General features: G+C 38.0%; 1 protein-coding gene across 1 annotated transcript in view; it reads left to right on the top strand.

The window, feature by feature from the left end:
• The first annotated feature begins 1,148 nt into the window (after nucleotides 1-1,148).
• The window catches only part of DNAL1 (dynein axonemal light chain 1), a 41,692-nt gene continuing 27,418 nt past the window's right edge, over nucleotides 1,149-15,422 (top strand). Inside the window, exons 1-3 of the mRNA XM_043472511.1 lie at nucleotides 1,149-1,269; nucleotides 4,764-5,070; nucleotides 12,329-12,367. Of these exons, the coding sequence (XP_043328446.1) occupies nucleotides 5,068-5,070; nucleotides 12,329-12,367 (42 nt within the window). The 5' untranslated portion in view covers nucleotides 1,149-1,269; nucleotides 4,764-5,067. The remainder of the gene's footprint in view (nucleotides 1,270-4,763; nucleotides 5,071-12,328; nucleotides 12,368-15,422) is intronic.

A 15,422-nucleotide genomic window follows, 5' to 3' on the forward strand; every position in this document is an offset into this window, starting at 1 on the left:
CAGAGGATGAGATGGTTGGATGCCATCACCAACTCAATGGACATGAATTTGGTTAAACTCTGCGAGTTGGTGATGGACAGGGAGGCCTGGCGTGCTGCAGTTCATAGGGTCACAAAGAGTCTGACACTACTGAGCAACTGAACTGAACTGAACTTTGGTTAATTAACCTCATTTTACACATGCATTTTAAGGTAGAATTCTATGGTGGAAAACAAATTGTAAATTACATATGTCAATACATCCTTACTGTATAAGATTCAAGTAATACAGATAAAATTTTAAAAACCTCCACTCATTAATCAGTCTTAGTCTTCCTCCAGAGGTACTTACTAACTTGAAGTGTAGCCTTCCAGAACCATGTTATATAGATGTATACACAAATATTTATATGAATGAAGAAATATGGTTTCATTTATGGGTTCAATGCCTTTATCTTTAAAAAAAACCATAAATGTCATATAATGTATTCTTTTCCCCCTGCATATAAAAATATATGTTTTAAATAATTTTGCCAGACAGTATAGATTATTTCCAGTGTATATCTCTGTACTCTACCTCATCTGAAACATTTAAATCTAATTTCAGGAGTCTTTTTTTCTTTCTTTTAAGTCTTGCTTAATCCTGGAAATATAATTTCAAGCAAGATAAGGAATTCGGCGGGAGCCTAGTACGTGTGGTGGTTTAGTCACTAAGTCGTGTCCCACTCTTGCGAACCCATGGACTGTAGCCTGCCTGTAGCTCTTCTGTCCATGGGATTCTCTGGACAAGAATACTGGAGTGGGTTGCCATATCCTTCTCCTCTAGTACGTGGAGCCTCCTTCAACTAGGTTTAGGAAACAGTGTCCCCGATTGCCAGGGAGGGATTTTTAGAGGCGGCATTTTCTATCAGAAATCATTAACTTACCATTCTCGATACTTCGAAGGGCAGGGATCCACTTTGGGATCTCCAAAAGCTCAACTGACCCCGGGCCCTCCTAAGTCACCCCTTCCTGGGGCCCTTTGCTGAACGGAGTCCCAGGAGCCAAGCCAGGTCCTCTGGCCCACCTGCCGGCTTCTGCCCCTCTGGGCCCCGCCCCTCCCCGGGCCCCGCCCCTACCAGCTGCACGCCAGCAGACCACGCCCCTTCTCAGCCCCACCCCGCCCCGCCTACTGGGCCCTGCTCCCCTGGCACCAAGCCATTTCTGTTTCGCTGCGGTCAAAGCCCCGAAGATCTCAGCACCCCGTGGCCGGCTGCATTTCGAACCCCCGAGACCCGGTCCAGCTTCGGAGGTGTGTCCACGTCATCCCCTTCCTTTCAAAAGGCCGTGACGCCTAAGACCGGGCTAACCAATGAGTTTCTGGGTATTAAAGTGGAAGGCTCAGGCTCCACGAAGGGGGCACTTTGGGGGGTCAGTGACCGAGGCTGCCTCGTCCTCTCGTCTGCCCACTATGAAGCAGAGGGCCGAGGGAGCGGGGGTGTGTTGGGCTCGGATAGGGACCAAGCTTGGCGGCGACTTCACAAGGCCTGCAGCCCAGGTGGCTTCTGTGGAGCCTCACGCCGACCGGCCTGAAGGATCCCTGCCTCCCCAAGGATGCCGAGGGCAGTGAATGAAAACCCTCCTCCCTGTGGTGGCGACCGTCCACCCCGCGCCGTGGTGGCTGGCAGTGCAGCTGGCCCTGGCGCTCGCCTCTTCCCGCGAGCAGCACCTGTTCTCCAGCCGCAGCCTCTTGGCCCTTGGAGGTGGGGGTGGGGGTGGGGGTGGCCGGCCACCTACGCGGCTTCCTGCTGCCCGCTGGTGGGTACGGCTTTTTACGCACAGGGCCTTGCAGTGGATTTAAGGACTGGACTTCGAAACTAACTTGCTTTGGTAGCTAATTTGGCGTCTGAAAATAACGGGAGTGCCTTAATTCCTTTGTTTTGCCACCTAAATATAGGTGGGACATTCATTCCTCTAAATCGTGGTCGGGATTTAAATTTAATCTGCTTAGGTGCCCATCTTCCTAACTTCTAGTGAGGCAGAGTTATTCCTTGTGAGCATACATCTTGCAAGTTTGTTCTTACCAAACCTAAAATTGCTTTAGTTTCTAGCGTTCAATGCTTGTCTGCCTATCTCTGCTAGGCGGAGCTTTGTGTAAATTTAACTTTTTTCGTTATCATTTCTTGTTAAAATGGTGAGAGTAGTAGATACAAATATTGTCTGTCAGTGGTATCTGTTCAAGACCCAAAGTGACTGAGGTCACAGTATATTGTTCACGCTTTCTCCCTTCATGATAAGGTAAAGATGACCTTTTTGTTGTTTCTGACATACTCTAATATTGTGGAGACCTTCACCATGATGAGAAAACTGTTGTGTTATTCATTTCATAGGTCAAAGAACAGCTTATTTATAGTATAAATGAGGAACCAAGGCCTAAAGTGTTTTAATCAAATCAAATTAATCAAATCAGACAGTTAGCTGATGTTAAAATCAGGGTGCAGTCAAATTCTTTGAGCTCTAACTCTGACCTTTATAAACACAGGCTGGGTGAGTGAATCAATGAATGAAATAATTGGGTTTTTAAGAGCCCAGTATGGCATATGCCCTCCTCTCACCCTCAGGATCCTTAGGAACAACTAAGAATCATTTAAATGAGAGATTTAACATTTTCATAGCTAGGGGATGAGAGAGGGTAGGTTTTTTTTGGAAATAGCCTATAAAGTCCTCACAGATTTCCATAATGGGAATTAATTAATTGAAATAAACAAAATTCTCAGTTTTATTTAATGTGATAATCACATTAGAATTTTGAAGCCTGTGGCTGGAAATTCCATTGCCAGAATGATTTGAGGGTCTGTAGTTATGTCTTTTTCATGGTTTGCTTTAGTCTTTTTGGACCTGATCTTGAATCTAGAAGTGCTTGAGAGTTATCTGATTTTAAACAGAGCAGATCAAGATATGCTGAGATATCTGAATGTTGAGAAAACCACCTTGTAAAAGCACTACCTTAATATGTACACTCTACAACTTGTTTCTAGATTTGAGAATTTAACAATGGTCTCTGGCACTGGAATTTTTAGGCCTCTTAGTTTGGTTTGTATCCTAGTGTTCTTGTTTCTTCTTCTGTACGTATATGGATTTATTTGGCACCTTTAATTGGAATAACACAGAAGTATATATCAGAAAAACTAGGAGGAGGCAATTGGCTGGGAAATTCTCTTATTAAAGTGGTGATTGAATAACATAATCTCCAGTAGGGGTGTTGAAAGAGAAATAGCAGGCCAACATTAGGAGGATATTAATTTGACATTTTACTACCTTTCCACCCATACTGTTCACTTTATATTACACCTTCATTAGACCTTTAAAGTAATTTAAAGCTTGTTTAATTACAGATTTTGGTCAGTAACTTTGACTGAATCTTAAGTTTATTGAGAAGTCAAAGGGCCTTTTAAAACTTAATGTCTTTTTTTTTAATGAAGTATTATACTTTTATAACTCGAAACCTGCAGAACCTTTTTTTAGATTTACCAGGATTTACAACTTCAAATCATTTCCATTTCTTTGGTGCTAATTTTAGTAATTTTTTCCCATTTCCTAGTGATTTCCTCATGGAGGGAGGGTTAGAATATAAAACCATTTGTATATATGCAGCTTTAAAGTAGCCTGCTGTCTGGCAGAAAACTCTTTGATATAAATCACAGCAAGCCCCTCTGTGACCCACCCCCTAGAGTAATGGAAATAAAAACAAAAATAAACAAATGGGACCTAATTAAACTTAAAAGCTTTTGCACAATGAAGGAAACTATAAGCAAGGTGAAAACAGCCCTCAGAATGGGAGAAAGTAATAGTAAATGAAACAACTGACAAATAATTAAGCTCCAAAATATATAAGCAGCTCAATACCAGAAAAATTAACAGCCCAATAAAAAACAGCAAAAGACCTAAACAGACATTTCTCCAAAGACATAAACACATGGAAAGATGCTCAACATCACTCATTATTAGAGAAATGCAAATCAAAACCACAATGAGGTATCATCTCACTCCAGTCAGTATGGGCATCATCAAAAAGCCTACAAACAAATGCTGGAAAGGGTGTGGAGAAAAGGGAACCCTCTTATACTGTTGATGGGAATGCAAACTGGTACAGCCATTATGGTGAACAGTGAGGAGATTCCTTAAAAAACTGGAAATAGAATTGCCATATGATCCAGCAATCCCACAGAATAAAAGAAATACATGTACCCTCAATGTTCATTTCAGCACTATTTACAATATTGATATGGAAGCAACCTAGATGTCCATCAGCAGATGAATGGATAAACAAGTTGTGGTACACATACACAATGGAATCTGGAATACTACTCAGCTATAAAAAGGAATGCATTTGAATCAGTTCTAATGAGATGGATGTAACTAGAACCTATTATACAAAGGGAAGTCAAAAAGAGAAATATAAATACTGTATATTAACATATATATATATATGGAATTTAGAAAGAGGGTACTGGCAATCCTATATGCAGGAAAGCAAAGGAGACACAGATGTAAAGAACAGGCTTTTAGACTCAGTGGGAGAAGGCAAGTGTGGGATGATTTGAGACAACAGCATTGAAAAGGGATGGCCAGTCAAAGTTCAATGCACAAAGCAGGGCACCCAAAGCCGGTCCTCTGGGACAACCCAGAGGGTTGGGGGTGGGGGGTGAGAGGGGTGGAGTGGGGTGGGGATGGGCCGGGGGGGAGGGGGGGGCTGTTACAGGGAGGTTTAAAAGCTTTAAACTCTAAGCACCTACCTCACTCCAGATTCGCCTGAAACTACTTTCACAAGAGAAAAAGATATCTCCCCACCTCTCTACGAGGTTAAGCTCCCGAGCTCCCTAAGTCACTCCCAGCTGCGCTGCAGTTCCTGGGAAACGAGCGCCGCCGAGCCACACGACTCCGGCGAACGCTCGCACGGTCCCACAATGCCCCGCTCGCGCCACCGTGAGGGCGGAGAGAAGAGACGGCTGCCCGTGTAGGGAATCCGAGGCGAGCTCCGAGAAGTGCGCATGCGCACTGACCCCGGCGGACCCTAGCAACCAGAGCAGTGACAGTAGCAACCGCCGGAATGGTAAGTACCCTCTAGGCCTCGCAGCCAAAGCTGCGAGTAGATTGAAAGTGGAAAAGGGTAACTGTGGAGGGTTGAGGGTGGGGGACGTCCTTGAACACCGGAAGGGAGCGAGTAGCGGATGCTTGCTCGGTGGATTCAGAGGCCTGGGGCGAAAGAGAAGCCCTGGCATTGGGTTGTCTGGGGGTGAGAGTGGCGCGGGCAGAGAAAAGGCAGGGCAAAGAGCAGAAAATTCTTGAAAAAGAGCGGATTAGAGTGGGACAGGTGATGGAAGGAAGAGTGTGAATAAGGATATCTTTTTAATATAAGTAATTTACCCCCCACTCCCAAGCGAGATGGAGGGTGGGGTTGGCTACGAGAGATTGTGTGTAACACCAATTGCTGTAATGTTTATAAACCTGTGATGTGCCCATGTTGCACTCTGAACGACTCTCAGTTCAGTTGTTAGTAACATTGTAAAACCCTCTCTGATAGAACATATTAGGATAATGTTTCTCAAATTTAAGTATGCATAAGTATGATTTTAGAGTAAACTGGAGTGCTGATTATGAATTTTTAACATAAGTGGGGATTTTCAGAAATGTGCATTTCAAGTGACTCTAAAATTAGAGAACTCCCCCTGACACTTTGAGAAATATTGCTCTCTTAGGCTTGAAATCTGTCGGTGGTCCATGCAATCAGATCTCTTTATGAAGTAATGATTTTACCTAGTGATGCTCCTCATTTCCTACTTAAATTGAGCACTGTCTTGCTTACATACTTGGTAGATCCAACTAGTAGTTTAGGTTGTTGGTTGGTTAAAGACCCAACCAAAGCTATTTAGCAAAGTATGTGATTGTCCTGCCTAATGGAAATATTTATTGTTGTTCAGTTGCTAAATCGTGTCCTACTTTTTGCAATCCCATGGATTGCAACAGGCCAGAATTCCCTGTCCTTCACTATCTCCGGAGTTTGCTCAAACTCATGTCCATTGAGTCCCTGATGCTATCTAACTGTCTTATCCTTTGCCACCTCCTTCTCCTTTTGTCTTCAATCTTTCCCAGCATCAGGGTCTTTTCCAATGAGAAATATTTATAAAGAATAAGTTTAACTAGTCTTCTGCTATAGAACTGAGCAGAAATTGAACCCTGGAAATTCAAATGAAGAAAACATGCCTGCCCTCAGCCACCAGGTTAAATGCTGCTCTTAAAAGTAGTTTCCCTTCTACATTTCCACAGGCATTTAGCTGGGGAAAAAAAGGAAAGTTTAAAAATTCTGGAACATAGATTTATATTCAGGTGAAGAAATAACTGGCCCTAAATAATTCTGAAAGTAGGAACCATAAGAATTATTGAAAATCTTCAAATAGAGAATCAGAACTAGTAATTAAGTGAAGCTCGCTGAAGTGGCGAGCATGTAGTTTTGGGGCCCTCTAGAAATACTGTCCCACATAGTTTTTTATTTAAGAAAATTAGCTTCTAGTGTCTTAAAAATGATCATATTTTACACCAAGATGCAGATTTCTGGCTTCTCTGAAAAATCAGAAATACCATATTTTACTATCAGACACATCTTTTTTTATATTTTTGTATTACTGAAATATGATGGTGTGATATAATTGGCAGCATATTTTCTTTCCTGATGGTACATAAAGTAAGGGTGTTACTTTCAATTAACAAGAGTTTTCATATTTGAAGAAATGTGATATTAGGGTAACTCTGGTCCCAAGTCCCACCTGCCAGTGGTTTTCTAGAACCAAATAGTGGTTATCCTCTTTACATGGCCAGCTTTACCCATTAATGATGTCCATTGGTTATTTAGACATTTCAGGTTTTAACTCCTGCTACCTATAGGGGAACTAGTCACTTTATAGACCAATTGATAGATAACTTGATTGCTTCCAACTTGAAAGTGTTCCTATAAGTGTCTTTCTTTGGATCCATCCATGGATTTCTCTAGGGCTTCCTTAGTGACTCAGTGGTAAAGAATCCACCTGCCAAAGCAGGAGACATGGATTTGATCCTTGGGTTGGGAAGATCCCCTGGAGAAGGAAATGGCAATCCACTCCAGTATTCTTGCCTGGGAAATCCCAGGGACAGAGGAGCCTGGCAGGCTACAGTCCATGAGGTTGTAAAGAATCAGACATGACTTAATAACTAAAGCAACAACAACAAGGATTTCCCTGGAAAATATACCCAGGAGTGAGACTGTGGGATCATAGGATCTCTGCATACTTAATTTCCCTAGGCACTGTCAGATTGGGCCCCAGAACAGCTATACTATTTCTTACTTCCTTCAGTGATGCATGAAAGTTTCTATTTCTCTACATTCTCACCAATTTTCTGACTTTTGCCTATATGAGGATGTATTTTAGTATTCCATTGTTTTACTGCATTTCTCTGATTTTCAGTGAGTTCAAATATCCCATTGTTAATCATCATCTGGATTTCAGTTTCTATAAATTTCTGTATTTATTTTTTGCCAACTTTTCCCTTTTTTAAATTTGGTTTTTAATTTCATGAGTTCCTTGTATATTCTAGATATTAGTCCTTTGTTGGTTTTATTTTGAAAATATCTCTCAATTTTTCTAACCTGTCAACAGTGTCCTGCATTTGCTGTACTCCATCTATTCTAGTATTTATTAGTTTATTCTATTGCATTTTCTACACAGATGATCATCTACACATAGTTTTATTTTTTAGTGTAATATTGATAAAGATCTTTTGTACCATGTTAAACAGTAGCAGTGGTAGGAACTAGGCATCCTTGATGTGTCTGGGATCTTAAAGAGAATACTTTTTTCTTTTCTATTGAAGTATAGTTGATTTACAGTGTTGTTTTCTGGTATATAGCAAAGTGATTCAGTTACACATATTTATGTATATTTATATATATTCTTTTTCATATTCTTTTTCATTATAGTTTCTTTTAAGACATTGAATATAGTTCCCAGTGCTAAACAGGGACCTTGTTGTTTATCTATTTTATAAATAGTAGCGTGTATATGTTGTTCCCAAATTCCTAATTTATCCCTCCTCCATTTTTTCCCTTTGGTAACCATAAGTTTGTTTTCTATGTCTATGAGTCTACCTCTGTTTTGTAAATAAGTTAATTTGTAACTTTTTTTTAGATTCCACATGTAAGTGATAGCATATGATATTTGTCTTTCTCTGTCTAGCTTACTTCACTTAGTATGATAATCTCTAGGTCCATCCATATGGCTGCAAATGGCATTATTTCATTCTTTTATGGCTGAGTAGTATTCTAGTGGGAGAAGGCAATGGCACCCCACTCTAGTACTCTTGCCTGGAAAATCCCATGGATGGAGGAGCCTGGTAGGCTGCAGTCCATGGGGTCGCTAAGAGTTGGGCACGACTGAGTGACTTCACTTTCACTTTTCACTTTCATGCATTGGAGAAGGAAATGGCCACCCACTCCAGTATTCTTGCCTGGGGAATCCCAGGGATGGGGGAACCTGGTGCGCTGCCGTCTATGGGGTCGCAGAGTCGGACACGACTGAAGTGAAGCAGCTGCCGCAGCAGTATTCCATTATACATATATATGTACCACATCTTCTTTATTCATTCATCTGTCAATGGACATTTAGCCTTGTCTTGGCTATTGTAAAATTGTGCTTCAATGAACACTGGAATGTATATATCTTTTCAAATTATGGTTTTCTCCAGATATATGCCCAGGAGTAGGACTGCTGGATCATATATAGTATTTCTCTTTCTAGTTTTTTTAAGGAACTTCCATTCTATTTTCTGTACTGGCTGCACCAATTTACATTCCCACCTAAAGGGCAGGAGTGTTCTCTTTTCTCCAAATCCTTGCCAACATTTATTATCTGTGGACTTAAATTAAAAAAATTTTTTTTGTTGACGTATAGTTGATGATTTTGAAATTATGGTGCTGTAGAAGACTCTTAAGAGTCTCTTGCATTTCGAGGACATCAAACTAGTCAATCCTAAAGGAAATCAACCCTGAATATTCATTGGAAGGACTGTTGCTGAAGCTCCAGTACTCTGGCCACCTGATATGAAGAGCCAACTCATTGGAAAAGACCCCGATGCTGGGAAAGATTGAAGGCAAAACAAACTCCAAGAGATAGTGGATGACAGAGGAGCCAGGCATGCTGCAGTCTGGGGTCACAAAGAGTCAGACACAGCTTAGCAATTGAGTAACAATGACAACAACAACAACATAGTTAATATACAGTGTTGTGTTAGTTTCAGGTGACCGCAAAGTGAACCAGTATAGACTTTTTAATAATGGCTATTCTGACTCGTGTGAGATGATACCTCATTGTAGTTTTGATTTGCATTTCTCTATTAATTAGTGATGTTGAACATCTTTCATGTGCCTATTGGCCATCTGTATGTCTTCTTTGGAGAAATGTCTGTTTAGGTTTTCTGCTCATTTTTTCAGTGGGTTGTTTGTTTGTTTTTTTACCATACCATGCAGCATGTGGGATCCTGTTTCCCAACCACGGATTGAACCTATGCCCCCTGTAGTGGAAGCCTGGAGTCTTAACTGCTGGACCACCAGAGAAGTCCCTGAGTTTTTTTTGTTGTTGTTACTGAGTTATATGAGCTGTTTGTATATTTTGGAAATTAAGCCCTTCATCGATCACATCATTTACAAATATTTTCTTCCAGCCCACAGGTTGTTTTGTTTATGGTGGTTTTGCTGTGCAAAACTTTTGAGTTTGATTAGGTCCCATCTGTCTATTTTTGCTTTTATTTCTATTACTTTTTTTGCCTATGTTGTCTTCTAGGAGTTTGATGATACTTTAATGTTACCTTCTCAATTTGGCCCACCTTGACCACCTTATTTAAAATAAATATCCACCATACACATATACACACATCCTGATACTCTTTACTGAGCTCAGCTTTTTCTTTTTCCTTAGTAATTATCACCTTCTAATATACTGTATATGACTTATCTATTTATTTATTATATCAGTTACCATTGGTCTCCCAGCAATAGATGTAGATTCTCGTAAGGCAGGTATCTTTGTTTTGTTCATTGATACATCTGAAGCAAGTGGAAGAATGTTTGGTATATAGGAGGTAATCAGTGAATATTTGCTCAAATGAATGAATTTATTTATTCATTAAGCTGGTATTGGTTAGAGCTTTTTGATATATGCATGCGTGAGTGCTAAGTTGCTTCAGTCGTATCCGACTCTCTACGACCTATGGACTGTAGCCTGCTAGGCTCCTCTGTCCGTGGGATTCTCCAGGCAAAAATACTGGAGTGGGTTGCCATTTCCTTCTCCATTTTGATATATAACTTTTATCAAATAAGGAATTTTGCTTTAATCCTTAGTTAAAAGCTTTTAATATCAGAGGTAGAACTTTATCAACTGCTCTTTCTGCACTTACTGAAATAAGTGTGATTTCCCCCTTTTAATCCATTTATAAATGGTTTACATTTGTAATAGATTTTTCTGTTGTTAAACAATCTTTATGCCCCTGGCATAAGCCATTTTTGATCATGATCATTATACACCATTGGCTTTGGAAATCTAATATTGTGCATCTAAGATTTTTCAAATCTGTTTTGAGAAGTAAAGAGGGCCCCTTATCTGGTTATGGCATCAAAATTATTCTAGTCTCATAAAATAAGTTGGCAGCTTTGCCTCTTTTTCTTTCTGGTTTCTGAAACAACTTGCATAACAAGGAATATCTGCTCCTTGAAAGGTTGGTAGAACTTATTTGTAATTTATCTAGATTTGGGGCTTTACAGGGGGAGGGTATGGGTAAATCTCTTTGATTATATTTTTAATTTTCAAATAGTTATTGGTCTATTCATATTTCCTGATTCTTTTTGTGAGTTTTGGCATTTTTGTTTTTTTCTAGAAATGTATACTTTAGGTTTTCAAACTTATTGCTGTCTGTTTGCTTATAATATTTATTTTAAAAATCTCTGTGGTATCTGTCATCTCTCCTTGTTTATTCTGTATTTTTAATTTGTATATCTCTCTGTTTAGCTCAGTTAGGCTTGCCAGAAACTTAAGAACCAGCTTTTAGTTTTGTTCATCTTTTTTCCTCTCATTCTGTTTTTCATTGATTTCTTCCTTTCTATTTCCTTCTACCTTCATGATGTACTTTTCCAAATATTTTGAATGCTTAATTTGTTTTCTATCTCTTGCTTTCTCTTATTTTTTAAAATTTATTTTATTGGAGTATAGTTGATTTGCAGTGTTGTGTTTACTCCTGCTAAACAGCAAAGTGATTCAGTTATACATATATATATATTCCTTTTCATATTATTTTCCATTATGGTTTATCACAGAATATTGAATAGGGTTCCCTGTTCTCTTATTTTTAAATTAATGTATTTTAAGCATAAGTTTCCTTTTAAGTGTTATATTCCTCAAATTTTATTTTTAACTTGTGTTATTTATTACTGCATCTTTACTTCAGAGACATAATTCCTTTTGTTATTGTTTAGGGTTATCTCTTTTATAAAATAAGCTCCAGCAATGATTCAAAGGATGTCTTCCTTTTCTTACCTTTAAAGTTTTTAATATCATATTAAATTGAATCTAAGATACTATTGATTATAAGGTGCAACATTATTTCATCTTCTTCTAAGAAAGAAAATTAATGTTGTTGTACACCAGGAACCAACACAACCTTGTAAAGCAATTATCTTCCAATTAAAAAATAAGAAAAATAAGAAGTTGGAATTAAACTGTGACATAATTTCCTATCACTTAGAAATTTTATTTTGTATTTATTGATGGAGTTATTTTAAATGTGTTTAGGCATATAGATTTTTATCATGCTAAAATTTTTATCATTTTTATTTTTTGATAAACATAAAAGTGAATTTATATGGTATGTATATTAAACAAGATGGCTAATATTTTTCTGAATCTTCATCAGTGCTACCTGGCTGCAGCAATTATAAATTTTTCCTGGTTATAAGATGTATCTAAACTTCAAAGATATTAAAATGTAAAGGAAGATATAAATCTTAGAATAATGAAATGTTATATTTTAATATCAGTGTTGACAGCTCTGTTGTTTGTAAATCACGTGAGAGTAAAGCATATGACATGATACATCATGATTTCCTTAATTTCTCTGAGAGGTGTTTAAGTATTTCTGATTTTAGGAAATTAAAACATTCTCTTTTCATATAAAGTCTCAAAAAAAGAAATCTTTTGAATGGTAGATGCCAGGGCTAATAGTTGTTACATGAAAATTGAGTCAACAAATCACACCAATAAAGATAACCTTGTGTTTTTTTTTCTCTTTTTAAGGCGAAAGCAACAACAATCAAAGAAGCCCTAGCCAGATGGGTGAGTTTATGAGTTTTCACTTCTAGAAACCGTATTAGGATAATTTTTGGACAGTTATTTAAATCTGACCATTCAATACAGGGGATCTTTTGGTACTGAAAGTGTTTTGTTATCTTGATGGTGTTAGTGGATACATGAGCCTACACAGGTGATAAAATTTGATAGACTTAATACACACATGCAAACACATTCACACTCTCATGTACAAATGAGTACAAGTAAACTTGGGAAAATCTGATTAAAATTAGTGGATTGTATCAATATCAATATCTTGGTTGTGATACTATAATCTTGAAAAATGTTACCATTAGGGGAAACTGGGCAAAGTGTATAAAGGCTCTCTCTGTATTATTTCTTGTAACCACACATAACTCTTCAAATATCTCAATAAAAATTTCAGTTAAAAAGTCTGACCATTGGAAAATTTAAATCTGGAAAGGCTAATTTGTCTGTTACTGCGATAGCTGGAATCTCCATGTTCTTTTTCAACTTTGTCATTATTAAACCACATATCATTTTTTGGTAATAGAGTGATATGTGCTATGGATTATCTAGGTTTTAAATAAATGATGGTTTTAGTCTCTTGGAGGTTAGAACAGAGACAGTCAATGTGAACAAATGAAAATCATGCATAGACAAATGAAAAAATCTCAAATAAAAATTCTAAAATGATACTCAACATGACTGATCATCAGGGAAATGCAAATCAAAACCTCAAAGAGATATCACCTTACACCTGTTAAAATGGCTGTCATCAAAAATATGAGAGAAAAGTGTTGGTGAGGATGTGGAAGAAAGGGAACCCTTTTGCACTTTGGTGGGAATGTAAGTTGGTATAGTGTTATGATGGAGTGGTTAATATAAACACTGTGGAGATTCCTCAAAAATTAAAAGTAGAACTACCATATGATCCAGGAGTCCCACTTCTGGATGTGTATCTGAAGGAAATGAAATCACTAACTCAAAGAGATACCTTTATCCCCAGGTTCATTGCAGCATTATTCAGAATAGCCAAGATATGAAAACAACCTAAATGGCTATCAGTAGATGAATGGATAAAGAAAATACATATTTGTATACAATAGAATATTACTCAGCCATAAAAAGAAAGAAAGTCCTGCCTTTTGTGACAACATGGAAGGACCTTGAGGGCATTATGCTAAATGATGTAGTCAGATAGGTAAAGACAATTTGAGGTTTTTTTAATTTGTGATCTCACTTATATGTGAAATCTAAAGAAGCCAACTCATAGAAACAGATTATAATGGTGGTTACCAAAGTTGAGGAATGGAAGAAATGGGGGAAAGTTGGTCAAAGCGTAGAAGCTTTCAGTTATAAGACCAATACGTTCTGGAAATCTGTGTACAGCATAGTTAATAATACTGTATTATATATTTGAAAGTTGCTAAAAGAGTAATCTTAAATGTTCTCAACACACAAAAAATTGATTGTATGAGGTGCTGGATGTGTTAACCTTATTCTGGTAATCATCTTGCAATATATACATATATCAAAGTATCACATTGCATACCTTAAACATAAATAATGTTGTATGTCAATTATATCTCAATAAATCTGTAAAAGTAGTGATAATTTTGTACTGAAATATTGAATCACTGTGTTGTACACCAGGAACTAACATAGCACTGTAAGTCAATTATGTTTCAACAAACAGACAAATTCATAGAAAGACACTAGATTTGTGGCAACCAGAGGCAAGGGGTAGGAGTAGGGGAAATTGGATGAAGATAGTCAATAGGTACAAACTTCCAGTTACAAGATAAGTAAGTACTAGGGATGCAGTGTACAAAATTATTAATGTAATTAACATTGGTCACATCACGTCATGGCAAATAGATGGGGGAAAGTGGAAACAGTGACAGATTTTATTTTCTTGGGCTCCAAAATCACTTTGGACAGTGATTGTAACCTTGAAATTAAAAGACGCTTGCTCCTTGAAAGAAAAGCTATGACAAACCTAGACAGCGTATGAAAAAGTGGAGACATCCCTTTGCCAACAAAAGTCCATATAGTCAAAGCTATGGTTTTTCCAGTAGTCATGTATGGATGTGAGAGTTGGACCGTAAAGAAGGCTGAATACCAAAGAATTGATGCTTTTGAACTGTGGTGCTGAAGTAGATGCTTGAGAATCCCTTGGACTGCAAGGAGATCTAACCAGTCAGTCCTAAAGGAAATCAACCTTCCTATTCATTGGAAGGATGATGCTGAAGCTGAAGCTCCAATGTTTTGGCCACCTGATGCGAAGAGCTGACTCACTGGAAAAAGAGCTGACTCACTTTCCCTGATGCTGGGAAAGATTGAGGGCAAGAGGAGAAGAGGGCGACACAGGATGAGATCGTTGGATGGCATCACTGACTCAGTGCATGTGAATTTGAGCAAACTCCAGGAGATGGTGAAGGACAGGGAAGCCTGGCAAGCTGTAGTCCATGGGGTGGCAAAGAGCTGGACAGAATGTATCAACTGAAGAACAAGAACCCTGCAGTATGTTATATATGAAAGTTAAAAGAGTAAGTCCCAAGAGTTTTCATCACAAGGGAAAAAAATTATTTCTTTTATTTTGTATCTACTTGAGATGATGGATGTTCACTAAACTTTCTGTGGTCATCATTTCATGATTATGTAAGTCAAATCAGTATGTTGTATGTCTTAAACTTATTCAGTGCTGCATATCAATTATATCTGGAAAAATACATAAGATACATTTTTTAAAAGCACATAGTAATGTTAGGAAATGGCATTGTAAAAAATGTGCATTAAATTTAAACAAATATTTTGAATATAAAATTCTATAAAGTTTGAATGTTTGTATTTCAGCATTATGGATAGAATTTCCAGAGAGTATAGAGATGGCTCTCAATTTCTATCCCCAGTGATAGCTTACTTGACCAGTGTTATCAGTTTTTTTTTTTTTTTGCTTTTGTAACTGGGTTTTAAATAAAAAGTCTTTCAAGAAACTTGGTGTCTATGTAAAATAGACAAAGTATCTAGGATAATGAAATATTTGAATTCCTGTTTTTAGTGCTTATAAGTTTCT

The sequence above is a fragment of the Cervus canadensis genome, chromosome 6, assembly GCF_019320065.1.
Source record: "Cervus canadensis isolate Bull #8, Minnesota chromosome 6, ASM1932006v1, whole genome shotgun sequence".
NCBI lineage: Eukaryota > Metazoa > Chordata > Mammalia > Artiodactyla > Cervidae > Cervus > Cervus canadensis.